Genomic DNA, 27,673 nt, shown 5'->3' on the forward strand with positions numbered 1-27,673 from the left:
CAGAGATGTTCCTGTGTGCCCCGGCCTTTTTGCCCGTCCGCCGAAGGGCCAGCTGTGTCAAGGAAGATTGCCCAGACCACCCACCTCAGGCTGGCTTCCCTCAGGCTTGTCTCCCTCAGTCATTTCTCATTGCCAGTACAAACCGGAGATGACAAATAATTTCCGATGTGTCAAGAAGGGCACATTCCTGGCTGCCAGAACTGCTGTGGTAGGAGACCCATCACCCAGTGAAAAACAATAATTAAAAACAATTCCTGGAGGCCAATGACTCCCACGTGTCAACTGTCTGGTACAGGAAGGTATGCACGGACCAGGGAGCTCCAGGTTTGCATTAGAAAAATTACAGTAAGATCTGCTTGCTGCGTGGCAATAATTTTTGGAACAAATGGAAATAGGAGGAAGGTAGATGTTATCCCTGCCCTTCTTTAACCTTGGCTGTTCCTTCCCAAAGAATAAAAGTCATGTCTCTAATTGCACAAAAATCTTAACATCTTTGAGGACTGCTTTGAACAAGCTGGACAAATGGACCTCCTCCCTTCTTCCCCTTCCCTATTACATGACTGATAGATTCTGTTAAAAGAAAGGAACACTGATTAGTACACTTGCCTGAAAAGGCACGTACCTTAGTTTTTGAAGCAAAACAAACAATAAAAATAGTAATGGACTATATATTGCACTGAAAGAAAAATGAGTGTCTGCTCCTCTGCAGTTTCTGCTTCCCCCACCCTCCCAGTGCAGCACAACTACAGAAGAGGGAAGAGCAGAGCCTGTCCCAGCCTCCCCTCTGCACTCACAGATGCACTAACAAACGTATTTGTAGATCTCTCTAATGTCTCCTATACTGTCCTGCTACCCACTTGGGATTAATTATTTCACCAATGAAAGCTATTTCCCCCCTAAAAATAGCACTCTCTCTTCCCATACATACTGTTCTTATACAGACTCAAAGATTAATAAGCCATTTATTATATTTACCCTGTCTTCCTCTCTGAAATCCACTCATACCATACATAATCTCTTTAAACCTTTCCTCCTGCCCAGCCTGGCCTCATTCCTCAAGGAATTCTATGCAAGCACACCGAGGGCAGCCTTTGCTTCTGAACTTGGAAACATGATCCTTCTAAGGCTGGGCCAACTCTGAACCTCCCTTCCCCAAGCCATTTGAGCTTCCCTAGGTTTAGCTCCATCCTGGTTTTCTCAACTGCAACATATTCATTAATGATCTGCTAGATTTCCAGGCCACAAGGCCTACGCAGTTAAAAAAAAAAAAACAGAAAACCAAAATCAAACACAAGAAATTACAGCTTCACTTCAAAAGAATTTTTTAATTTAGAAATGCAGTTATATACATAGAACAATTAAATTAAACTTTGTACAAATATTAAAATACTATCTTCACACCCACTGCAATGTACAGGATACCAGAAAAAACATATAAAATAAAGCAAAATAAAACCAAGAGTGACATCCTGCACAGCATCAGTTATGGTTTTAAATCCCACATATATATGGAGTACCATTCTGCAAATAATTCCATAGTGGTGCAATTCAGATAAAAAGAAAACACATATAGGAAAGAAAAGATTAATGCAGAAAGGCAATCAAGCTCCCCTTGCACTTGCATCAGCAACTACCAGCAGTCTACCCACCACATCATAGGACTTCTGCTTCACAGACAACTTTGCTTTGTTTTCTTTTGGAAGGAAACAACTTTGAGAATCTGAACTAAAACATTTTCCAGCACAACTCAGTTGCCTCTGTCCTCACTCAAGGACAGACGCAATAGCATAGCTTATGGAAAGCATATGCAGAGCATCAATACAACATGTTCTGGTGGGTACATAGATCTGAACATCACCTGCAGCGGGTTGAGTTTGAAAGCAGGGCTGAACACATGGCCCTGAAGTGTGGGAAGTGTCATGTTCTGTCCTGGTGTGCTAGGACTGGAAAAAGGCTTACTTCTTCTATAAAAATACACCTTAAAATGAAGCCTGCTCTAGGAAACTTCTTTGCACTTTCAAAGCCTATAGTAGAGAAAAACGGCTTTCTATTTAATTTCTTCTGCAAGCAAAGGTTTTCACATAGAGCAAATTCAACCTGCTGTTCCCTGGTAAGGACTGAAGGGTGAGGATGGGGTGAGGCAGGATGTGCAAAATAAATGGGATTTATTGCATTTATAGACAAAAAAACCAAAGTGAAATTTATTTAAATAGTTATCTGGAGAGAGTAACAAGGCAGTTTTTTGTTTAAACTGCTCTCAGAACAGTAAAACCATAGTTTTTGCAAGTATGTTCTAAAAAGGTCAGCAAGGACAGCTCAGTGTGTCCAACCAGTTGTACATTAATTATTTTTTTATACAGCAAGCCTGCTGGTGTATGCTAAATCATCGAACAAAGCACAAGCTTCCTTACAACCTGGTCATTATTGCATTAGCTCATTAGCCTGCAGTAAACCTCTGTTTTCAGCTCTTCCTTGTGTTCCCTTTTCTGTGCTGCAAATGACTTAACCATCCCAGATTACTTCCAATGGCTGAGCCAGTTGCTCTCTTAGCCCCACTCCTCAATATTGACCAAAGTCATCCACCTCTGGGAGCATCTTAGAATGTTTCTTCCCAAAGCATGTGGAACAGATTTCTTCCTTTCTGAGTTCTCCACACACTGAAAGGCCAAATTAAGACTCCAGATGCAGTAAACAATTCACCACACCAGAGCTGAAAAGCCAAGGAGAAACCTCAGCAAAGATGTCCAAGGGGCAAAAAGCACTCTGCTTGCTGAGTACACATTCTGCTACCCAGCAGCTTCCCTGGTGGTTAAGGATAAAAAAGCTTTAAGCTCTTCTCCCTCCCAAACTCATGAGGTTTTATCTCAGCAACAGCTCCAGAGGCTCACATGGTTCAGTGCATCTCTCCTGACTTAATTTTTACATATTCTGCAGTTAATGATGTGGAGACACAAGCTATTTAAAACCAGAACACACAAACCCCTCTCTCACCAGTGCTGCTGACACCCTTCAAGGCTGTAGGAGGCTCTGACACAGTCCAAGCTGGCTCATCATTTGAGGTGAGCTTCATGATGCCGACCCTGACGAGACTGGCCCACTTCCCCATGGGTCACTGCCAACTTCGTGTCCTGGTTCTCTCAGGCTGGTCCAGTTCTACAATGCTTGGGCTTTAAACACTGCAATGAGTTGCATTTGTTTTTTTAAAAAAGCTATGGAACTGGAAAGGAGCAAGGAAGTTTTTCTATTGCACATAATATCCTGAATTTCTGAAATGCCCTTTTCCCCCCACCAACTATCAGACTCCAAAAATAGTGGAAAGCTTTAAAATAAGTGCTATTTTTATTTTTCTCAATGTAATTAAATAATTTTATGTTCTTGAATATCACAGGATCCAGCATGTATGACAGAGCATGAGATGATTATGTTGGGAGTGTTAAATGAGAAAAAATGCCTCCCTTTGACATCTTTTGCCAGACATAGGTGGGTGAAGAAAACGTATGGAGACTGTGGCCCCATCACATGGGAAAAAAAGAAAAAGAGGAAAAAAAAAACATTTCCTGTATTACATCTTGCAAGGCTGAGTCTCTCTGCTTCCCATCCACAACACTGAGATCCAGGCTGCATCTACTTATGGCAAAATCCAGAGAGAAAACACTCAGCTCAGAGATAATGAACACTCCTGAGGCAGAATGCAGCTCACATCTGAGGGATCTTTAAGCTTCAGGCCTTGCTCTCATAAGTAAAGAGAGGACTGTACAAAGTAGGTTTTTCTATATCTCTACCCGAAGATTTCTCAGTCCTTCAGCCTCTGCAGAATTAAAACAAACACTAATGAATAATAATCATTTGTTAGCCAGTAAAGTGAGGCCATGCTCTCCCTCCCCCTTGAAAACGTTGTCAGACATCCTTTGGGTTCCTCCCCTGCTGTTTTACCTCATTTTATATGAAAATTAACTCTAAAGCTGAGGATGTAGATGAGCAGTGTGATGCCTCCAAACTGTTCTCCATATTCTGGCTTACACAGATCCTTGGGGCCTGTTCTCACAAGATTTGCTGCAGGGAATGGAGCTCTTCTGCAGGATCTGGAATCATCAGATGGGATTATCAGCCAGCATGGAGACTGGCCTGGAAGCTGCTGGCTTACCCGCAACAAGCCAACAGAGGCTGCCTGTTTATGCTTGATCACAATAGCTACACTTGCGTATTTTTCTCCTCCACCTCCTCATTTCCCCCAATCATTAGTAAAGCCATTTCCAACAACTTTTATAGAATCCAAAGTGCCAGGTCCTGCACTTTGGCCACAACAACCCCCTGCAGAGCTACAGGCTGGAGGAAGAGCTGCTGGACAGCAGCCAGGCAGAAAAGGACCTGGGGTTTACTGATTGATGGCAGACTGAAAATGTGTAGCCAGCAGTGTGCCCAGGTGGCCAAGAAAGCCAGTGGCATCCTGGCCTGTATCAGTGATAGTGTGGCCAGCAGGACCAGGGCAGTGATTGTCCCGCTGTACTGGGCACTGGTGAAGCCCCACCTTGAGTGCTGTGTCCTGTTTTGGAACCCCCAATTTAGGAAGGACACCGAAATGTTTGGATGCATCCAGACAAGGACAACACAACTGGTGAAGGGTCTGGAGCACAAATCCTATGAGGAGGCTCACGGAGCTGGGGTTGTGCAGCCTGGAGAAAAGGAGGTTCAGGGGAAACTTTATCATTCTCCACAACTCCCTGAAAGGAGGGTGTAGCCAGGTGGGGATTGGTCTCTTCTCCCAGGTAACCAGCGCCAGGACAAGAGGACCCAGTCTTAAGCTGTGCTGGGGGAAGTTTAGGCTGGACATTAGGAAGAAATTCTTCACATAAAGGGTGATTGGGTATTGGAATAGGCTGCCCAGGGAGGTAGTGGAGTCACCATCCCTGGAGGTGGCACTCAGTGCCATGGTCTAGTTGACAAGGTGGTGTTTGGTCATAGGTTAGACTTGATGGTCATAAAGATCTTTTCCAACCTAGTTAATTCTGTGTGATTCTGTGAAATCAAAGTACTCCCTCTTTGTAGAGCTTGCTTCCTTTTCTTCCCCACACAAATTCAATTTTCTCGCCCAAGCTGGCAGTTGCTTGTTTTACAACAGCAGAGAGGAAGCCATGCCACAGAGGATGTGTTTTCTGCTGGTGGTGCAGGTGCTCATCCAGAGCAAGGTCAGGCCTCGGCTTCCAGCTTCTCCCATCAACCCAGCACTAGCACTGTCCCTTTCAGGAAGGCAACACATTCCCAACTTCTAGACCTCAAATTGCTGAGGGTCCGTTTGAGCAGACAGCAGCTTAAATGCATAAAAAGCAACTCCTGCTCCAAGCTGGTTAGGCGGCAGGAAAGTCACACAGACTTTCCTCCCACTTCCTTACCACTACACTTGCTCAACCCCTCCAATAAACCAATGAAGGAGAATTTACTCAAGCTCAGATGATTTCCAACAGTCAAAAACCTAAATACAATCACCCCCCCATGCTTATTTTTAAAATTCCAATGGCAAATATGTAAACAACATTTGTCCTCTACAGCGCTTGAAGCTGAGACACCACAGCCCACTGTAAAATGACACAGGATTTTCATCATCCAAATTGAACAAAAAATACCTAAAACACTCAAATGGGATTTATCAAATTCTTGTGTTAATGCAAGGTAATGTGAGCAACAGGGAAGGATGTTTAAAACACTAATTTTAAATTAACATCTCTCTATAATAAGGATAGAGAAAAAAGGATTTTTCCATCCACAGGCACACACTGTTCCATGTGTCCTGGCATTTAACAGCTATTCAGGAGAAGGAGTAGCAAATACACAGCTGGACACTAAGGCTAGTCCCCATTTCAAAGAACTGGAGCTAAGCCACAGTGATTTTATATGTAAAGATGTTGTATAATTTCTGTCAAGTGCTATAATGTGTTTTGTTTTTTTTTTTTTACTGTAGCAATGAGGATGAGGATGGTGAGGATCATAAACCAAAATGCAAAGCAGCAAAGACAGCATCCCTGTTTACCTGTACATTACCACATCATGTGTAAGGCCATGACATTTTGCTCCTTCAACTCAAAAATGTAGCAGCTTCTCACAGGGCAAACACTTCCCTGGTTACTTCAAGACAGTTATGACAAGGTACATGCAGCATCTAAGAAGCCAACTCGTCTTGCTGAAACCAATCCCATGGAACAGTGTCCAGACTTCAGTGAGGAACCTTACAACCACCACAGCACTTGGACTGGACCACCTACCCCAGATAAATGTGGCTCCCTGCAGTTATAGAGTCCCAACACGGACAGCCTGACCTGCTGTAGATAACTGTGGCAGGCAGAGAAAGGCAGAGGTACACATATTTCCAAATTTTCTCTTCCCTTCTACCAAACTTGAAACAATCCTCAAAACATCAGGACTGCGCTGTGGTGTCTTCTAGCACTGCTGTCAGTGTACTTGACTTTCCCTCACAGCAACAGGCTGGCCTTGTGTTCAGGAGAAGCTTTACAAATGCTGCTTACCCCCAGCCACAAGGGAGGAGCCCTTCTCTATGGGCCCACTGGAGCCCATCAAGTTAAAACAGCAGACCCTTTGCTGTATGAAGCTAGGAAGACACACCAGCCGATGAGATGGCAGTTACCCAGAATTCAAGTACGTATGGTGGCTGGAAAAGGAATTTGGGATTGCACCAATGGCACTAGGAATTCACTACCTACAGGCATTTTTTTGTCTTGGTATTTTCAAACACCTGAACCTCTTCCAGTGGGCTGCACTGGTAGACGAAGAAGGAGGAGACAAAAGTGATTTTCAGGAATGGACTCCTGCAGAGATGGGACAAAGGGCATTCCTACATGTTGGATGTCTCAGCCTTCAGTGTTTATGCAATTCTCAGTGAACTGTTCCTGCACAGCTAAGCTGTCACACAGCCCATCTCATCTGAGGCGCTTCTAGACATCACAAGCTGCCCCTTAACTGCGATCCCTCCCAAGCCCACTTTCAGTCCCAGTGAGGCGTTGAGTCCTGTCCTATCACAAAGAGGATGCTGGAAGAAGAGCCTATATAACATATATATGTATATTTAAACTGTGTCTGCACCCAGCGAGCAAGCAGGTTTAGCCCCTGCTCTCTGGGCAGCAGAAGGGCTAGAAAGGCTGAAAAGCTGCAACAAGCCGGTGTGAGGAGGAGAAAGGCACAAGAAAAGAGCAGCTCTTCAGAGACTGCTGTCAAACATCTGGCTGGGGAAGAGGAGAGGAGAGCTCAAACCCACTCCATCCCTTGAGCCCCTGATGCTGATGGAATGGGGAAGCCAGCGCTGCACCAACTCCACTGGTGCATCCAGGAGGCAACCTGGCGACATCCTTTGGATCTTCAGCTGAGGGCATCTCTTCTTGGAGGTATCCAGGGTACAGCTTGCGAGGATGGGGAAGACTGCACAGAGTGCTTCTGTCCCAAAGGCAGGGAGAGGGGAGGAGGAAGAAATCCAAGATGGAGAAGACTAGACAAACACAGCAGACCTCATGCTTCCTTCAATAAGGGAATATCTGGACAGTAGGGAAAGAGAAAAAAAAAGAAAAAGTAGTCAAACTTCTGCAGTTCAAAACACACCAGAACAATTACTATTGAAAGCAAGATAGGCTCCCACTTTCATAACATGACAATGCAGTGGTCTCCCTCTCATCATATCACAGCAGAACGGAACTCTGGAGGACTCTGCTCCAACCTGCCCCTGAGAGTGAGACCATCACCAGCTCTAGCCTCAAAAACTCCAAAGATGCAGATTCCATCACTACACTGGGTGTCTATCTGGTCCTGCATTACCCTCCTGGCACGAAGTATTTCTTAATACCATGGAAAGGTAGGTAGTGTCCTGAGCTATCTACAAGTCAGTTACATTTCTTGCATAAGACACAGCAGTCCCTGCAGAAGCAACCTTAAGCTACAACTTCACATCAGCTCCAGCATTGCAAAGCCACTCCTTCAGGGCAGCACAGAAGCGAGGAATAAAAGATGTTTTGACTGTTCAATAGACTTGCCCCTCTGCCCTCTACAGTAAGTTCAAGCACATCCCTCTTAGGTCTTGCAGGCTAAGGCTGCAGCACTGAATGCTTTGTGGCAGAAAGCTGCTTACTAAAAGTCTAAAAATTAGGCAGCCCAAACATCACAAAGGGTTTGTATTCCAAGCATGTCCTCCCACTCCCACCGAGTTAGTTTCCACAAACACAGTTATTTTACTGATTTTACACTGTGATGCTGGAGGCTGGATTTCTCTGAAAATCCTTTGCTAAAACAAGAGTTAGCAGTATACAATCTTGCTCAGACTGCCCTAGGCTCCCAGTCTGAGAACACCGAACTCTTCAGAAGACGATATTAAATACTGCTTATGTGTTTAAGAGGTGAAATGTGCTGTAGAGACTGGATCTTTTCAAAAGCTTCTCTAGTGGCAGACATACATAGGGGCATCCCTTGTTGTTTTTCACCCTAGTCAACTGCAGAACCTACTCTTAAAAGGGTCTCATTTAGTGCTCCTTGCACAAGTCACTTACCATCTGTGTATTCCTCAGAGGAAGTGAGTGATAAAAGGCTCTGTATGTCACTGCTTTCTGAATCTTGGACCTCTTTTTGTACAGGTCTACTGTTAGCCATGCCAGCTACCCAGGAAGAGGTAGCAGCCTGATGCACAAGAACAGTTTCAGAGCGCTGAGAGCCACTGGCTTCACACAGCCCAGAATGTCCAGGAGCTTCATCTTCTCTTTCAAAGGTATTGTGAGCCCCTTGGTCCGGCTGCTGCATCTCTCTGGGTCCATTCTGCCCAGCTCCCTCCGAGAGCACGATCTGCACTCGGGAGTCCGAGGGTGGAATGCAATTCCCTGTGCTGCCATATACTGCTTCTTCATAGGACGGCAAGGCCACCTGGACACCATCCACCATAATAGAGACCTGATCTCCAGACACACCTTGGTCTCGCCTCAAAAAGAAAAAAATGAACAAAGATGGGGGAGGAGAAAAAAATAAATTGAGTATTTATTTTACTATATATAGTAAAATATATAATCTTACCAAGAACTCCAGTAACCTCCCATAGCAGAACTCTAACTCTCACCATTTAGGAGAGGACAGAAACTTGAATGGTGCTTTAACAAGGTCAAGCAAGCACAGTCTTGGAGCCCTACTGCGAATTGCCATTAAACATGAGCAGGGGCTGTAATTCACGGCACCCAATGGATTTAACAGCAAGAGCTGAAAAGGTTACAGTACTTCCCCCTCTTCACTTACCTTCATAGCTAAATTTGCCAAAGGTCATGACTTAGCTCCGTGCTTTTGGCAAAGAGCACTGTTGATTCCAGCCTGGTGCACGGCTACATTCCACAATACCCAGCACTGTCTGTTCCACTGCCTCTGCTGCTGGCCAGATAACCTCTGGCAGGATGGGGAAGACAGCTCTGGCACAGCATAAATCTCCTGGCCTCATAAAGCCTGAGAGAATTTTTTTTTTTTTTCTAGTTTGGGCCTTTTCAGAAGAGGGCAGACTCCAGGGCCCCACCTCTCAACCTCCCCACTGCTGGAGTGTCTGCCTCAGCTGGCAGCAGTGTTATGGCTGGGTCCCTCCTCTCACCTACAAACCCAGGCCAGGAGGGTTGTCCTCCCACAGCAGAGAAGGATGGCAGACTTGCACATGTATCTAAAGAGCAGTACTGTGTAATTTCGGGTCCACAGGACCTCAAGTAGTCTGGGAAAGATGCCCATATATACACCCAGACAGACTTCAGTAGATATCCAAGGCTAGAAGAAGTAGGAAATTGATCTATAGCCAGGTTAGTAAGTATCGTAACTTTTTCCATTCAAAACCAAGGCAGAAGCACAAGGAAGTCACTCCTTGGGTGGCACATAAGAATGGGGACTGCAGGTGGCTATCACAGACCACCATTTCAGAAAAGCACTGGATCAATAGTATGGGGCAGAGATGTCACTGTGGCGATGAAAAGAGGGACAGAGAAGCGAGGAGCTAAGTTGCTCCAAAATGACAGTCTAACCCAACTACCTCTAGTCTCTACTGCAAAGAAACAGGGTGCCTTCTAAGCCCCTCCAAACCCCAGCTACACTCACCTGCTGTGATGGAACGACTTCAGTTTTGGCTGCAGCAAAACAAACAGCACAACTAACAGCAGAATCAGGGCGACGGAGCTCGCTGTGGAGGCTACTATGGACAGCGTGGGCACTCCAATTGTTGGAGGAGAGTCCTTTTCTACAAAACCAAGGGGAATACAAGGTAAAATGAGTAACTGCCATAGTCAAGGAAAAAAATTTACACTGTTGCTCAGGACTCACTCCTGGATGCGTGTGTAAGGAGCCCAAGTTTCCCATACAGGCAAGACACACCACCTATCTCAGTTTGCAGCTCAATCTGACACCTTTCCATCAGCTATAAAGGGAACCCAAAATAAAACAGGTACATACAAAGGTCCTTTGGAAAAACACAGAACAAACAGAAAAGCAGTGCAACCAGGCCATGGGAACTGACAGATGGTGGTAAGGCTCATGTTATGTACAGATCTGCCTGAGCAAAAGGTAGAGAATCTCATGATGTCACCAGCAAGGCCAATAATTGTCTAGCACAATAAGCAGCATATTTTAGGCCAAACAATAGAAAGTTCCAAAAACCGTTTTTTCTCAACTATTGTAACAGCTTTGCAAAGAGGGGTGAAAGTCAACTGGCTGGGTATTATTATGCACTTATTATAATTAAGACACAGAAGATATTAAGTTTCCCTCTCACACAAACATATGCCAGAGGACAGAGAAGGAAGGTGGATGTTGTTTCAGGGTGCTAAGTTTTCAATGTTAGATACATGTGCCCTATTCACATTACTCTTTCCTCCCCTGCTGCAGCTGTGCTGCGTGACTGTGTGGAAACCAATTTGGCTTTTAAAGGACCTGTGCAAGAATAAACTGGGAGTGAAGAGAGAACGGCCTGGAAGTGGTACTGCTGAGCACTGCATACCATGCTTAGAATGCTACACTAGTCCTTTCACTTCCCCAGAGGAAATAATTGTCTCTATTTGTTGTTTCTGTCCCTAAGTTGTGTCTTTGGTAGAGATCCAAAAAGCCTCCCCTACCCATCAGCAAATACTACTGTGAATTGCACATTTGATTTATGCAATTCCTCATTTCCTCCTTCTACATCCATAACATTCTTCAGGAGCACAGGGCTCAGATTGCAGAGGGAACTCAGGACACATGCAATGAGGGATGAGAGGAAGAGCAACAGGTAAACAGAAAAAAAACAGCTGGAGAATCATTATTTTTAAGCCTACAGCCTGAAATCTATGCCCAAAACAGGCATTTAAGATGGAAATCTAGTTTGCAATTTTCCACATCATCTCTTGGGGTCAAACCTACTTGGTTTAGTTGTTTTGAACTTGTTTCTTTGAAATCTTTTATCAGTAGCTTGACCTCTCCCCAGGAAAAAAACAGTGACTAGCACATTTTTCCCTATGGCAAATAGGGTTGAGTAAGGGTTTAAACTTTCAGGATTTCTCAGGGAACTAACAGTAACAAGGGTAGGCAAACAGAGATGCTCCCTTTTCAGCATCAGTACATGATACTGTCAAACTGCTCACTATACAGGGTGCACTCCAGAACATTTACTATCTCATATGCCAAAAAAACATCACTAACTCATACAATAAACTACCAAAAGGCTACAGGGCTGACAGGCTCTGAGCTGCACAAAACATGTGATAACTGCTAGGGACTTGCTAGGGACTTAAATTATATAGAGCAGGTAGGATCTCACCCTTACCAATCATTTTAAGACCTACTGCCTTTTTAGAGTCTCTCACTTCCTTCCCCTTCTTTGAGCCTTTTGAAAGAGACCCACAAGTTAAGAGTCAGCTATCTCTGTCCCTGAACAGTTGATTCAAAGCTTGTGTTGTGAAAGCAATGGCTTTTTCATTGGGTGAGACTTTTGAGGCACCATATTTTTGATAATGCGACTGACCTTTCAAGATGCTAAAGAAATCTGAGGGGTTTCTGCTCATCACAACACAATCCTTCAGCTAGATGAGGTGCCACCATGCAGGAATGCCACTCAGGGAACACTATGTGCAATAGCACAGCTTTGTTCTCCAGCCTGGGTGCAGCAAGGGGACGGGGGATCACTGTGGAAAGGAAGCTTAAGCTGAATTTGAAAAACCTCTTCAGGATCCATTTGCTGCCAGGTAAACTCCCAGATCCTTCCTTATAACTCACAGGAAGGGACTATTGGAGTGGCAGAGACACTGAAAAGACAGTGTCTTTGTGACAGGACAGGATGTTCCAGAGATCACAGGTATGCAGTGAGCTCCATAAAGAGCTTGATGAGAGTGATGTTTTTGGTATTTTTTTCCCTGTTTCTTTCCAATTAAGCTGACACATTTTGCTTTATGCATTATGAGACTTAATTCCAAAGTGTACATCCTGCTAGCTCAGGATGACTGAGTAGTAACATTCTATCAACAAGCCCACCTAGAAGAGGGGAAGGAGTTCTCCCTTTATCCAATATACCCAGTGCCAAAACCAGAAGAGTAGTAGGCAAATTAAGAGCTGTATGGTGAACATTTTCCTGCAAATCTTTTTACTTTGCTGCTTAGATGGAGGAATTCCTGTGCAGCTGGGAGAGACACAAAACAAAAGCTGTCCACTTCTATTTGGAGAGAAGCAGAAATCATTTGTCAGCAATGTCCTTTCCTGCCAGTACAGTGAAAAGCAGCACCATCAATCTCTTTGACACAGGAAACCAACAGTTACTTAACCTGTTTGCAAGGAAGATCGACTCTACACATACGTGCACACACGTGCACAGACTCACCAGGGGAGATGTACTGTCAAACCCATCAAGGAAAACCAGACAGCATGGAAAATGCTACTGTTAGGGCTTCCAGCATTCCCGGGATGAGAGCCTCAAGATAACAGGCTCCACAGAAGTAACAAGTTGCCTACTTTATACTCCTATCCATGGCTTTTCTCCTTGTGTTAGGGACTCTAAGTCTGCATCTGATGGGCTGCTACTGAAGAGATGTTTTTTAAAAAAAGAGTAAAGAGTCATGATTGTGAGCTGCATTTACGAAATTGCTGGAGCAATGAGAGACAGCCATATGGACTTCCTCAGCATCACACTAAGTGTTAAAGGATAATCTGAAAAGTCAATGCAAGGGCAATTCTAGAGTCAGGGAGCACTCACCTGGGCTGAGTCTGCAGCTGACTTCCATGGCTGGGTTCCACTCTCCATTCTTGCAGGTCAAGTATTTATAATCTCCTTTCAGCATGTAGCCTTCAACACACAGATACTCTATGACACTGCCTGAAGTCAGAGGGTTGTTGCAGGGGCTAGGGTGGCATTTATAACCTCCATTCTCAGGTTGTGGCGGCTGGGGACAATCTGGAAAAAAAAGAAGGCATCATGAAGGACATCTTAGAGGAAGATACCTATTACACAATATACATGAAATATTGGCAGACTTCCACCTACAAACACCCACTAAATTAGGAAACTACTAAAACTGAGAAGAAAGGCTGTTACACAATGGCAGAGAACACCTCTGATAAAGTTTCTGTGATTGTTAAATACTGCTTGTTATCCCAGTAGTACAGTCCAACTGGCAGGCACCAAACTGGTGATTTTTTGAGCAGTAACACAACACAGATTCCACATGAGAGAGGCCCAGAAAATCCTTACTGCTATCTGTTCCCCACAGCTGTTTCCCTAGAGACTGGGGTGAACCTAACAACCAGGCTTTCTTATTAGTGTGGCAGGGAAAGAACATGAAACCCATTGAAAGGAATGAGAAATGCAAAAACCCCTCTGTACTATGGGTACACAGTGTCAAGGTGCAGACCTGCCCCATCTTAAGGCACCCTAAAAGCCTGTAAAAGCACACAGATTATGACTATTTTACGTAGATATGCCACCAATAACATCGGCAATAGAGCTTTGTTGCAGTAGGACAAACTTCTTCACTGAAAGGATGGTCAGGTGTTGTAACAGGTTGCACAGGGAATGGTGAAGTCACCATCCCCGGAAGCGTTCAAGGAACAACTGGACATGGCACTTAGTGCTATGGTTTAGTTACGTGGTGGTATTCCATCAAAGGTTGGATTGATCATCTCAAGAGAACTTTTCTTAGGACCAAATATTCTAGTCTACTTTAAAAAAAAATTCAGTGTATTATGAAAACATTTTTGAAAAAAACCCCTCTGTTTACCTAAGTGAACTCTGGAGTGTTGAAGGTGCTTCACATTCCTTTTTGCACCTTCATTACCCGGACTACTGGGTATAGGAACATGTAGTATCTGGCATATGCCAGAACTTTTCTTGCAGAATTTTCAGTAGCCATTCAAATAAAAACAACAAACCAAAATTGAGGAAACTGCACTGAAAGCAGGATATCTGTGTTGCTCAGAACTTCCTCTTGTCTGGCAGGTCACAATGACCCTGGAGAACAGCCCCAATAACTTCCGCTGACAACATGTATCTGCCTGGCTGAAAGATGGAGAAATCCAGGCGATTTTTTCACCTAAAATTCACATCAGCTGCCCAGACTTCATAAAAGAAAATACATCACAGACCCCTCTTGAGACATTTTGGGGTATGGAAAATCAGTCAACCCATCCAGGGTGTTCCATCAGAGCATGGTGACCCAGGCCTGTCCTTAAACCCCAGAGCACACAATTTCATGTTCTACCTCTAAGTGACCCACTTACTGTGAGACAAACAGCTGGGCAAAGTTCAAGTAATTGGATTTTGATCAAGATTTAAGAAGCAAAAGAAAACCTGAGATTCATTCACTGTGGAAAAATTTGCCACATTGCCTTAGTGCCTCAAACAACTCTTGAACCTAAACACGTGAGAATGCAGCATAGGTAGTGCTTGTAAATGCCAATAAACCCTGCAACGACGTGCTGATTGAAACCAAAAATACTCTGGCATGAGTTCTGCCAGCTTTATAACTGCAATTCAATTTACTTTTTCAGAAAAGGTTAACAGGGGTCTAAGCAGCAGCTTTTAAAGACAACTTTGTTCTTGAGGAGATCTATTCTTAAATAAACTTCAGAGAAGCCACTGTCCTGTGCCTCATGAGTTTTAACTGTTACGTCTTCTGTGCTTTTTATCTTTTCTTTCTGCAATAATTTCACAACCAGTGTTTTAATCCTGCACCTTATGAAGCTAAACTTCCTTTCCCTGTGAGCCCGTGCATCATCTCAGGGCAGCTAGGATCAGCCAAATCAACAGATTATTGGCACATTTCACATTCAACTGCATAGACAAATGCCATCCAGGGGAGGATTTTTTGCTAAATTGCATAACCATTTCAGCACCAGAGGTGATTTTAGCAGTTTAACACGTACCTCTCTTGGCACTGGTGGAGAGCTGTGGGTAAAAGGCAGTGTCACCACAGCAGTTGCCAAAACTCAAGAGCAGACAGGACAATTTCCCTACACCTTTTTATACCATAGCAAGTACCTGGAATTGCCTGGGAGTCATGCACAGCATCTTTCTGCTGATTGCAGCAAAGGGCTCAGTCCCATGGTTCCCTTTTCTCCTGAGCTATGCCCATGTGAAAGCCTGGCCATTGCACTGGGAGCCCTTCTGCACACAAAAGCAGCTCACTGTTGGTTCCTCTTCTACCATAAAGTGCCATCTACACCGATGAGATTTCTCAGTTGCGTACAAACATCAGCCAGCCAACAAGAAACAGGCACTCATTTACACTGCAACAGCACTCTCAAAGGCTTGGAACACCACCACATCAGGCACCTGCAGAACCATGATTTGGCCTTCTCGGGTAAGGTCTTCAGGAGATGCAGTTATACAACCGCAAACCGGATTCCTCCACACCTCCACAGACCACTTGGACAGGAAAGGAGAGAAGCAGCTGATAGGTGTGTTCAGGCAGTTGTGCCTGACTTGTCCCATTCACGGGGAAGGGACTGCAGAATTAGCCACCTCCCCTTCCCTCAACCCCCAACCTTCATTTGTCATCACAGCGTCTAGGAGTGCACAAGTATTTTAAAATATCACCTTCACTGTGATGGAAGAACACTGCCTGTGTGGAGGGAAATAGATAAAAAAGGTCTGGATTAGGCAGCCAGAACATCAACACCCTCCACCCTCAATATGATTGAGCTGATCCTGGATTGTCCTTTGCAAGGCAGCCTCAGGGGAACAAAGCTTCTCAGAGCCTGCAGCTTCGGGCTGCATTTGATGGCATTGAAAATTGCTGAAGGCAAGGCTTGGGTGGGTAAGATGATGGACCGGTGGTACGTGAAAAACTGAGAAAGTCAAATACCTCTGCTCCCTAATGGACTAGCTCTCTCTCCCTGACATTTCTGACAGAATGCAGCACCTTTGCAAACGAGGGCCCAGTCCAGCAGAAGAGAGGCATCCAGAATGCCTGGGACAGACAATGCAGCAACCTGTTTCCCTAAGCTTTCACACTCTCCATAATGGGCTTCTTCAATCCTCCATATTTGCACTCCAAACTGGGGCTAAGAGAAGAAAGAGTACAAGTCTGATTCTGCGCAATCCTTTACATCCCCAGCAGCAAAGCTTACCCCCCAGGTTTGCAGCACTGATATGTTCACAGCAATACAGAACCAGGCAGAGCATCCCATTTATTGCTGTCCACAGAATAAAACACTGACACTTCAGGAGTGAAAAAATCTGGGTACCGACTGCAAACCCAGAGCAGCCTGCCCCTGGCTATGGCTAGTGGCCAGAAGGTGCAGGTGAATGGGAGAAGCTGCCTGTGTGAACTATTTATTACCACTCTGGAGCATGGCTGTGTCAGGATGGTTCAGTGCTGGGAACAGAAAGATACATCCAGGAATTTCATCAACTCCCTCCCTGAAACATGTTTTTGGAAGCATCCCAGGCCTTGTGAGACATCTTAAGACAAATGTTCATGCCAGAGAGGGAAGAATAAGAGAGCCAAGTTACAGAAGTTACCAACTTCCTAGGGGGTTACTGACACTCTAGGCTTGCAAAGCTATTGCCAGGACCTCGATTCATCAAGCTTTCAGGATACACAGAAATAGATTTTAAGCATTTCTCCACTTTGTGCAGAGGGAGTAAATACTCCCAAAGGCCCTGTTTCTAGGAGGTACTGAAGCTTATGACATCTCCTGAAAGAGCTGGTTCTCTGCCAGCATACACTGCTGGAAAACAGGAAGGAAATAGAAATCCGAAGACTTAGAACATCATTCAACTCTGTTCAGAGGTAAAGAAATTGTCACTTCCAGATTGACAGGCAGAAATTAAGTTATGCACTGGAGCTTCTGCAAATGCCACTCCAAACCACTAGGTATTTAATATATAGACAATTTTTTAATATGCAAATGAAAAAATACTAAGCCAATATGTACCTCTACCCAGCATCCCACCAAATCACCTATAAGCACCATATTTTTCTGTTTTGGTCACATGAAAAAACACTGTCCTTCAAGGAGAGTTAACTGCTCTGATGTTCTTTGAATAGCTGTTACCAGCTTGACATTAACCACCACAACCCTCAGGAACCTCTTTTCTGTTGCAGTAACAGCAACATCATATTGTACCTTCACCAGTTCCCCTTTCCGTGGCTCTCCTTCAGGTAGCAAGCCTCACTTCCTTCCTCTTCCACCAGATTCACAGAGAGCTGTAAGGAGCTAGAATGCAGCTTTTTTTTTAGAGACAATAAGAAATGTCAGTTGGCCAAATTGATTAACCTAATCACCAAAGGATAAAATGGTTCTTTCATGTCCTGACTGAGCCGAAGCTGAGCAGTGGTCCTGAATGACACCTGAAGCAGAACTAAAAGCATTTCTAGCATAATGTAACAAAGACACAAACCCAAGTCACGGTCATATATAATGCCACAGATGGAAGCATGTGGTCTGTTGTGTGCTGACACAGAGGTTTAAGCGCTCAGGACATAAACCACAGGAGCACAGTTGAGCCTTGATCACTGAGAGTGAAATTCACAGATAAGCAGAAGATTTACAAAGCTCAAGCAGGATGAGCCTGTTGTGGCAAGGACGAAGAACAATACACTCCACTCACACATACAAAGAAAGATTAAATCATACTTCAATCTGACTGGATAATTGTCACAGAATTATAAAAGCTGCCCAGCATTAACCTTCTTTGCACAGGCACAACACCACACAGAAGTCTAAGACCTCCACAGTCTTATTTGCTCAGCACTGTCTCTATTTTTTTCAATCAGTAAGCTTCAGGGACTCTACAGGGGGTCTTACACCCCTCTTTTCTGCACCAAGCACATTAACTGTTTTTTAGTCACTAACCTGTTTTACTGGGCAGTCTGACTACACAGAGATGAAAACCCAATCCTCCTTAAAAAAAATGCATTCTTATGAGAAAAACAAAACAAAACCCAAACAAACAACTAAGCAGAAACAGAAGCCAAATACACCAAAAAACCCACAAAACTCCCCCAAAAACCCCAAAAACTAACCAATCAACCAAACAAAAAATCCCTTTTAGTCATGATCTGCCAGAGTGCACAACTATAAGTTTATAACTGAGAGAGAACAAGCCACGGCATTGCTCACCTTATGTGGGCAATTGTGTGTAGCATTGCTTAACAATAGGATGTTTTGCACTGAACACCCAGTAATAGTTCTTAATCTCCACAGCAGGGCACAAAGGTCACTAAAACTAGGACAGGAACAGTTCTGACAAAAATGAAGTGGCTCTTTACATGAGTCAAGCCCAAATCCCAGCAACTTCAAGAGGAAGCTGGACTCAGCCTCAGGTAAATCCCTCACTGACTACACAAGTCAGTGTACTGCACCTGCTCTAGCAGGTTTGACTGTCCTCAGAGCAGTGGCAGAGGAGACTTACAGGTCTATGCTGAAGCACTTTGGAAGCCATTTGTGTTTACAACTGCTCTGCTGCTTGCCCTGAGCGTGTGTCCCGCTTGGATACTGAAAACACCTCCTGGCCTTTCAGACATACCACAATTTTGATGTGGAAACTAGAAACAGAAGATGCTAAGCTCAGGACTTCTCTTTCTTCATCTACTCCATTTAACAGATACCATCAAGACTCACAGAAGGAAAACAACCTACAAACAAAAACCATCCTCCTAACCAAGACAAATATTCCCCTGGCTAGTCTGGTTAAACTTGTCATGATGTCTCATGCCAGCAGGTCTTACCTGGTGAGCAAACATCTCTGTGAAGCAGAACACAAGAGGCACCCAATTAAATTGTTCCAGTGCTAGAGGCCCTGCCATTTCTTTCATGCTGTTTCCCCTGAAGCCTCATTCTAATTTTCTTGTACTACTTTGACTGCCCTACAGTAGGATTTCTGTGGAATAGCTCAGAAAAGGTTGGCTTGCCTCAACGCCCGCCACCTTTTTGTCTCTTCTCATGTCTCCTATCACATAGGAAGGTTTCCTTCTGGTCACAGAAATTTCCTGTTCGCTCTTACAAGTTGTACTTCAGCACATTCCACAGTGGCAAGGAGAACTTCTCTGTCCAAGTTTCCAGTTCTCTAAAACATTGTCACCTTTATTCTTTCAGACAGGACTTGCTACCAGCCTTAAAAACAGCGTATCTAGAAAAGCACCCAAAATAAACACAAGATATCCCCATCTTCCAGTTACCTGCTACAGAGACCTCCATTTTCAACTTGGATAATTCACACGTGCATCACCTCAGTATAGCTGAGGGAACTGCAAAAGCTATTACTAATATCTGGCAAGGACCTTCCAAACAGCCCCAAACTCCAGGGGAGTAACCCTCCCTTTCTACTCCTACCTTCAATCTGGGACTTGCCACAGCTGAATGGGCGGTCTGAAATACTAATTCCATCTGAAGCCTTCTGCAGAGGCTCTGCATTTTCAGCATCTCAGACCTGAGGTCCAGGTTTAACACCATGCTGAAAACAGAGCCAGATTCACGCTTCTTTTGCAGTTAGTGCCCTGAACAGGCTTGCAGCAATAGTGGGGTTTTTATCAATTGCTACTTGCATGCAAATTCATACACAGGGCTTCATCTGTTTTTTACACAATGCTTTTTCACAATAAAAACGTGACAGCCTGATGCAGTCAGCAGGCTAGAAGTGCAAGCCAGGGAGCAGCAAGAATGCTCACTTGAGCTTCTATAGGGTCTGGCAATTCTAGTGGAGGGCTCCCCACAGATCCCACTCAGGGATGACACTGAACGTTGGTTTGGCCTTAGCAAATGCATTCAGTTGCTTCCTAACAAGAGCTCTGGCCATATTTACAAAGGAGAAGAGACACTCTTTCGCTCCTTGCAGAGTTTCAGTTCTTGCCAGCAGGGTGCTACCCGACCTCTCAGCTAATCTCCTGGTTGTTTAGTAAGCCAATAAGGAAAGAATTTACTCCTCCCTTTGCCAAGTTCTTGGATATACTCCCAACTTCTGTCACCAGTACTCAGAGAAGCATGAATGTGATCCAACCAGATAAAAGCATCAGTGCTGTCCTTAGCCACACAGCAGGGTAGTCAGCAACAGCGCCGAGCTGATTTAGCAGCTTCCTGAGCAACAACAGAGGAACACATCAACCTCCCAGTGCTCCTAGTGCCTCAGGTTACACCCAACAGAACACATTGCAAGTAATTTTAATTACATTTGTTTGGTTTGGGACTTTTTTCGTTTTGGTTTGGTGTGTTTGTTGGGGTCTGGTGTTTCGTGGGGTTTTTTTGTTTGTTTGTTTTTGTTTTCCAGTGTAGCTTTTCCTCCCAGAGAAGACATTGACTCAAACACTTCCACATTTACTAAGGTAGGACAGATCCTGACCTAGCACATGATGAACTCAAACCCCACTACGCACCTACTGAGAGAAAAAAACATGAAAAGTAGCACCAAAACTAAAGGCAACATGCAGCTGGCATATGTGCCATTTTCAACAACAAGCACCTATTTTATAAACCCTTTGGAACTATCGGACAGGAAATACACTGTCCAAGTTAGCTGCTTTTCTTGTGACAGCTTTATCCCCTATGCTCTGCAGAGTCTAGGCTAAATGTGGTTTCCTGCCTTGAGAAGAAAAAGAGATTAAAAAGTATATATACACCTATTTTATTCAAAGAACATACAGCTACTTGTCACATCCCTCTAACCCGAATCTCCTGCTGTGTCATTCTCTGGGGGAACAGGGAAAAAAGCACAGTGACTGCTAAACAGCAATAAAAAAAATCTACAAGCTTCTTTTTCAGTAAGGAATTTTTCTTCTTAAACCAGGGCCTTCAGTCACACAAGATTTCCTTCTGCTTGAGACAGGACTGGTGTTTGGCTCCAGGAGCTTTCTGCAGAGAGGGAGATGATAGAGGAAGATGACTAGCCAGCTTCGCTTTCAGTGTCAAATCCAGAGAGGCAATATCCTTGTTTTTCCTCTCTTCCCTTGTACACACAAACCAGCCTGTAAACAGCAGAAGGCACTTTTGGCAGCCCCACCCTCAGCAGCAGTTCAGTTTTAGTGAGAATCAAGTCTGTTACCATTTCATACCCTTTTTAGACTAGCTATGTCAACTAAACACCATCTTTTACCAAAGAAAGAAACACTTCCTAGGCAGCTGGTCTGGAGAGAAAAAGCACCTTGATAGGCTTTGATCAAGAGCACTGCGACTCCCCACCCACACCTTCCTTCCTGTTGAGAAAGCAATGACAAGGGGATGTGCTTTAGTGGTAAAACAGAAAAGCAGTCACCCCCACCCACATTTTCCAGCAAGAGTGCCAACTCCATTTCCGAGTGCTAAATACCTTCAGGTTTCCAACTAACCATGCTTGCCTGGATGCACTCAAAAGCTTTCAGCACAGCAGCTGCCCACCATGCACCCTCTGCACCGTCCTTCCTAGGCAGAGAGCCTGGATTAATATTAGGCTAGGAAATGACTCAAGTATTTCAAGGACAAACGTCACTGCTTCTAACAGCAGGTTTGTGCTGAACACAAAGAGCCACATGCTTTAGACCGGGGTTCCTCTTGGCAGGCTGGCTCCAAGAAGCACAATGACCTCATCTGGGAATAACATTTGAGATTTTATTCTCTCCCAGCATCTTCAGCGCATTTTTTAGCCCACACAATGAAATTCCAACACCAATGTACGCTGCAGTGATTAGAAAGCCTTTTCCCTAGAGGACAAGTGGGCCTCTCCTGGTGAAGGTGAAGTATGCTTTGCTCCCCTTTCAGGTAGCTCAAGGTATTAGAGGGGTTTCTTTTGTTTACTGCCCACCAGTGTACTCACCTGTGTGTTTTAACTACACAAACACAGTAGCTGCAGATAGAACATGTGAAATGGGACTCAGACTGAAGCCATCCTCTGCCAGCTGGCAGCAGTTGACAACTTGGTGTGTTTCTAGCCGGAGACAGAATTCATTCCGTAAAACACCGATTACCAGATGCCCAGGTTTTCCACTGGTCCGTAATTTCGGGGAAGGAGATGGGGATTGGAAGCAGGAGAACAGATTTTGAATCTTCTTTTCAGCACTCTGGCTTTCTCTTGCACATGAGCAGATGGGTCATTTCCCAAAGGGGCAAACCCGATACAGCAGCTGCTGCTGGGGCCTAGTCACAACAGCTGAGGCTAAAGGACCTCTTTATATTTAACTTACAGGAGGCAGAAGTCAATAAAAGGCCTCCATTGTGAGTGCACACACTTCTCACTGACCCTGCCCCTGAAATATTTTAAGCCTTCCTAAAAACACACTGCAACACATAACCTTCTTTTGGGTTCTGTGTATTAAGCAGAGGCCAAAGTCCACCGAAAAATAAGTTCTCTGTCTTTACTGCCTCCAGATGCTGCTTATTCTGAAGTCAAAGACAGAAGACCAAACTGAGCAGGACTGGAGTCCTCACAGGGAAATTACAGTTTCCCCAGCAAGGGCATACTCTGAAGAGGAGGCTTATTTTTTTTAATGTCATAATGTGGGTAAATGAGAAGAACCAAAGCAAAGAGATTTGTATATATAATCATATAGCTGTGCATTTATATAATTAGACACAAGCACTTAAAATGTGTACAGTAACAGGCACCCCTTACAGCCATCCCATACACAGTAAAGCTGCATATTTTTTTTTCTTTTTCTTTCTTTCTTTTTCCCCTTAGGGCAGGGGAAGAAAAAGCAAGAAAGAAAAGACTCTAATTGCAGCCTTCCACCAATGCAGTCGCCATCTGGTAACTCAAGAGACACATGGAGACGAATTATCTTAATTAACATGCTACAACAGTATTTAAAAAAACCTCTATGCTTATTAACACTCAGCTGTGATTAGCCAACCATGGAGGAAGCCTGCTAGTGCAACATTAATGATGGGTCTTGTCTGTCTTTCTATTAGAAATATGATTTTTTTACCCCCAGTAGTTTATCTATCTCCTAAAAAGAAAACCATTAGTATCAAAGCTTACTCTAAAATGCAAATTATATTTACATTTTACAAGAGTCTAAATGCTTAGGCTATATGAAGCTGTCACTGGTACTGCTAGAGTGCTACAGACTGTACATAAAAAACTTCTCTCCGTCCCTTAGAAAGCCTTGCTTCAGTTAAAGAAGACCCAATGTCACTGATATTTTGGCAGAAAAATAAATGTTATACCTTTCAAGTTCCTTTCCCCCTCCAAAACAGGGCAGACTTTGCTGTATGCTAGGCACTTGGAAAACGAAGATACAAATTCCAGGTGTAACAAAAACCACATCTGTAAAAGGAAGATTTCTGTGATGGAAGGCAGAAACCAAACACAACTGCACTCCAGCAGCACATTTGCCTCCCTAGAAGAGTGCTCCTCACTGTGACAACTGTTATTATTTTTCCTGTAGTAAGCCCACCTGTAATGTGGTCCCCTCAGATACATTCCCAAGTGATTGAGCTTGACAGGCTCCAAGACTAACACTGCCAAGTTTTTCAGAGTTGGCTCTGTGTTATGTTTGCACAGGGCTGGCTGCAGCAGGGCTCTCATCCGTGCCAGGCACTCTGGACATCAGGATAACACCAAATCATAATACAAAAACCTGGTGCTTCTAAACAAGGCCAGGATGATAAATTAATTCCGGAAACATTAATAAGGGGGAGGAAGCAAACCGGCAACAACTGCAGAAGTACTTTTAAGATCTTCTGATAAAGTAATCTTATTGCTGCACACACATGCAAATAAAGTTATTGGTGATGTATGTGGAAGCTCATGAAGCTTACTTATGTCCTGTAAAGACGAAGACCAGCTGACCAGTACTTTACAACATCCCACACTGCCAGGACAGTATAAACAATTTGCATCTGGGCTGCAGTTGGAGTCAGCAGTACAGTGGCTGCAAAAAAGCCAGTTTAATACAGAAGCCTGCTCTCACCCACGGGCACAGTGCAGCTTTCCAAGTGGCCACATTTCATTTGCTTTTGTTTTCTAAGGCCACTTCCAGCCTCCTTGTGCCTTCTTCCAACCACCCTATAATTATTTTCACATGTTCTAAGAAGGAAATTAAGAAATGCTGTAAGAACACTTTGTATAATCAAAGGGTTGCAGATTCTGCTTTTGAAACCAAAACCCAGTAGCCTTGTGGGCTCATAAGCATGGGCTCTTCCAGTTCTAAATTTTATTTTATATTGCAACAAAGAGGAAATTATTTAAAAATAATAAGAATTGTCAAAATTATTTCATGATCTTACAAAAAAGAAACAGCTGTGGAGGAACTTACTTCATACAGCTTTGATTTGACATCTTGTCCCTGCTTACCTTTTCTCAAAACTTACAAAACTAAAAATTGGTCTCAGTTCAGGGGTAACCTGCACATATACCCCACTGTTTCCTTGTCTGTTCCTAAGTGGGTTTTCAGTTTGGATACAGCAGTACCCTAAGGTGTTTTTTTCAGGATAAAAGCCTGACACACTATGGGGCTCTGGTGTAAGGAAAAACATCTCATCTTCAGCAAGAACAATGAGACAGTGTAGGAAAAAGCATGCTGATTTAGCACACCAGGTTTTGATAGGATACAGGTGACTGGTCCATAAAGACCTGACTGAAATGAATACACTCCCTCTATTGACACTAGGTGAGGACACCAGGAAAACATACCTTAAAGACACACAAGAGCAAAACTCATCTCTACCAGCGAGTGACACAAGGCCTTCAATTTAGCAGTGCCTCAGGAAACTTAACTTGCTTGTGGATTTCCATTTGACTACAAAACTTCCACTCCAGAAACTTCAGCCTAGTATAGCAATCAGGTTCCTTTTTCTAATAAGTCCTTAGAAGTTCTTGCTACGAGAGTTTCCCAAAGTGTGTCCCTGTTGTGGACTGCAGCAGGGCTGCTCAAGCTCAGGATGACACATATTACTTGGCTGGTAACACCAACAGCAGTAGGTGTCCATTGCTCCCCATCCACCATGAGGTGGAACTCAGGCAGACACCATCAACCACCACCACAACTGGCTTCCCCTTAACCCCAGAGGCCAGTTCATGCCCACCTTCTAACCCTAGTTCTGTTACGGTTTACTCTGAGACTTGACAAAGATCATTGCACAGTCATGAGTCTGCTCATGAGGCAGTCTTTAAGTCCAAGGGGACATGGCAATCTCAGACGAAAACATTTTTGAGTTTAGATACACTGACCAAGTCACTTTAAAACTCTGCCCTAGTAGGCCTCCTTCATTCACTAATGAACCCTTCGCAACTGATTCATTTTTCATCCTTGTAGCAGCAGCAGCTGTTGCCTGCCTCTGACTCAGCCTATCCAAAATGTACTGATTTGGAAGTTTGGCCAAGGCACACAGGACAGCGCTGTGCGCTAAATGTTGTTCCACATTCATCTGTGTGGAAATCAAACTGGGAAGCTCAGAGTCCAGGGTTACTGAAGTTTTCCTCTGCAATTCATCTACAGATTTGCTAGGGGAAAATGGGTAAGGACAGTGATCATGAAACCCCCATCTGATACACCAACACACACAGAAGAGTACTTTTTCCTTCTGCCATGCTATTTCTCTTCTGGATTAGGCTCTGCTCAGGACCACTGAACTTAACAGAATCTAATATCTGGGCAGATCTGTTTATCATTTAAGAATGACTCATCTGTATCACGGGACTTGACAAAACAAGCACTCAGATAATTTACCACTGACTGGGCAGAACTGCAAAGACTTATTATCCTTGTCTCGCTGGAAAGCCTCTCTTAAGCACAGTCATATTTTCACTCTAAATGTGGCTAGTTTAGCCATAAAGTATTAAGTCATCTTTCCTGCCAGCTTTAGAGAAGCTCAGCATCACAAACAACTTCTCTACAGAGTCCAGCACGACAGAAAAAAGAACACTCCTCAAGTCATCCTGCTCAAAGTGGGAGCCACGTCAGACTACACAGTGACAGAAGTACTGCATATGGCAAACTCCAGAGACTCCAGTCCAACAGACCACCACTTAGGCAAGTTCAGCCAGTCTGAGCTCCACTTTCTTGAACAGATCGGCTGACACAGACTCAATCCAAACTCTAATCATTCAAAAGCTCTGAAAGTGCAGCTGAAGAACCCATCTTCAAAGAAAAGTAAAAAGTTTCTTCTACTGAGACAAGCTAGCTGGGACACACCTCTCTAAATTGCCTAATACTTGAACAGTGTTGGGGCAATTTAAGAGCTAGGGAGGTGATAGTAGGAAAGGTGGTGTCAGACCCTGTAAAACCTGCACTGAAGCTTAACACCTACTCAGGATATAATTTCTATTTACTGGCAACACAAGTAATTAGAGAGTATTTTTTGGTAAGAAGGGAGGAAATCCAGTGAAGCTACCAGTAAGCTTGCTTTGTGACTGGAGCAGGACTAGCAAGAGGCATCAAGGTCTGCTGGGATGCTGCTGCTACTTTGATTTACCAGTCACAGAAAACATGATCAGGTCTGGCAGAACAGGCAAAGTCACACACATTCCACCGACTCAGTCTGCTGGGGATCAAACGGTACATGGAAAGAAAATGGCAACTTAGTATTATGCATATAGAAAATTCAGATTATCAGCCACCTTCTTTGAGAAGACTGTCTTGCTATACAGATGTATGTGTTTAAAAATGTTTGGTTTTTTTATCTCCATTTTCCCAGTCCCTATCAACAGCTCTAAGCAAATCAATGGATATGAAAGAGCAATTATGAAAAACACACCTAGCAGCAAACGTGAATTCTTCCATTCTGTCTTTGTAGCTTCTCATCTCTCATCCCAAACACCCACAGGGTAAACATAGATGAACTCAGACAAGCCAGGATTGGGAAACTGTTCAAAAAACAAGTTCCTTCCACAGCTGGCAATAAAAGTGTTCAGAGAAGCTGTTTAAAAGTTCTCACCCTTTGAAATACTATTTTTCCTTTGACACTTTCACTATAGCCACTGAAATCAAAGCACAGGCATGGCAAAATATCCAGCTGAAAACACATGTGACAAACAAACAAACAAAAGGTCAGAAGTAGCAACTCCCAAGACAGAACTCATTTGTAGCCCTTGATGCCTGATAAAAATGTAGGAAAAGATTAAATACCACTCCATCCATTTGACATAAAAAGAAATTATAAAACATACAACCCCAAACCCTACAAGGTGACCATTTTCAAAACAAAATCTTCAGGAAAGCAATCAGGTCTCCTCAAGGATTACTAAACTTCAATCTTGTTTCTCTGCAATTCACTGCTTTTAAGCAATAAGAAATACAAGACT

The 27,673-nt window shown here is 43.9% G+C and overlaps 1 protein-coding gene across 4 annotated transcripts in view; it reads right to left on the reverse strand.

The window, feature by feature from the left end:
* Positions 1-1,305: 1,305 nt before the first annotated feature.
* SUSD6 (sushi domain containing 6) overlaps positions 1,306-27,673 on the reverse strand; it is an 81,353-nt gene continuing 54,985 nt past the window's right edge. For all 4 annotated transcript variants that reach the window (XM_066188210.1, XM_066188211.1, XM_066188212.1 and 1 more), the window contains 4 exons: positions 13,217-13,414; positions 10,102-10,240; positions 8,541-8,962; positions 1,306-7,538 (listed from right to left, as the gene is read on the reverse strand). In XM_066188210.1, the coding sequence (XP_066044307.1) occupies positions 7,513-7,538; positions 8,541-8,962; positions 10,102-10,240; positions 13,217-13,414 (785 nt within the window). In that variant the 3' untranslated portion in view covers positions 1,306-7,512. The remainder of the gene's footprint in view (positions 7,539-8,540; positions 8,963-10,101; positions 10,241-13,216; positions 13,415-27,673) is intronic.

This window comes from Chamaea fasciata, unplaced genomic scaffold (assembly GCF_029207755.1).
Source record: "Chamaea fasciata isolate MVZ Bird 193981 ecotype frontalis unplaced genomic scaffold, bChaFas1.0.hap1 SCAF_7, whole genome shotgun sequence".
Classification (NCBI taxonomy): domain Eukaryota; kingdom Metazoa; phylum Chordata; class Aves; order Passeriformes; family Sylviidae; genus Chamaea; species Chamaea fasciata.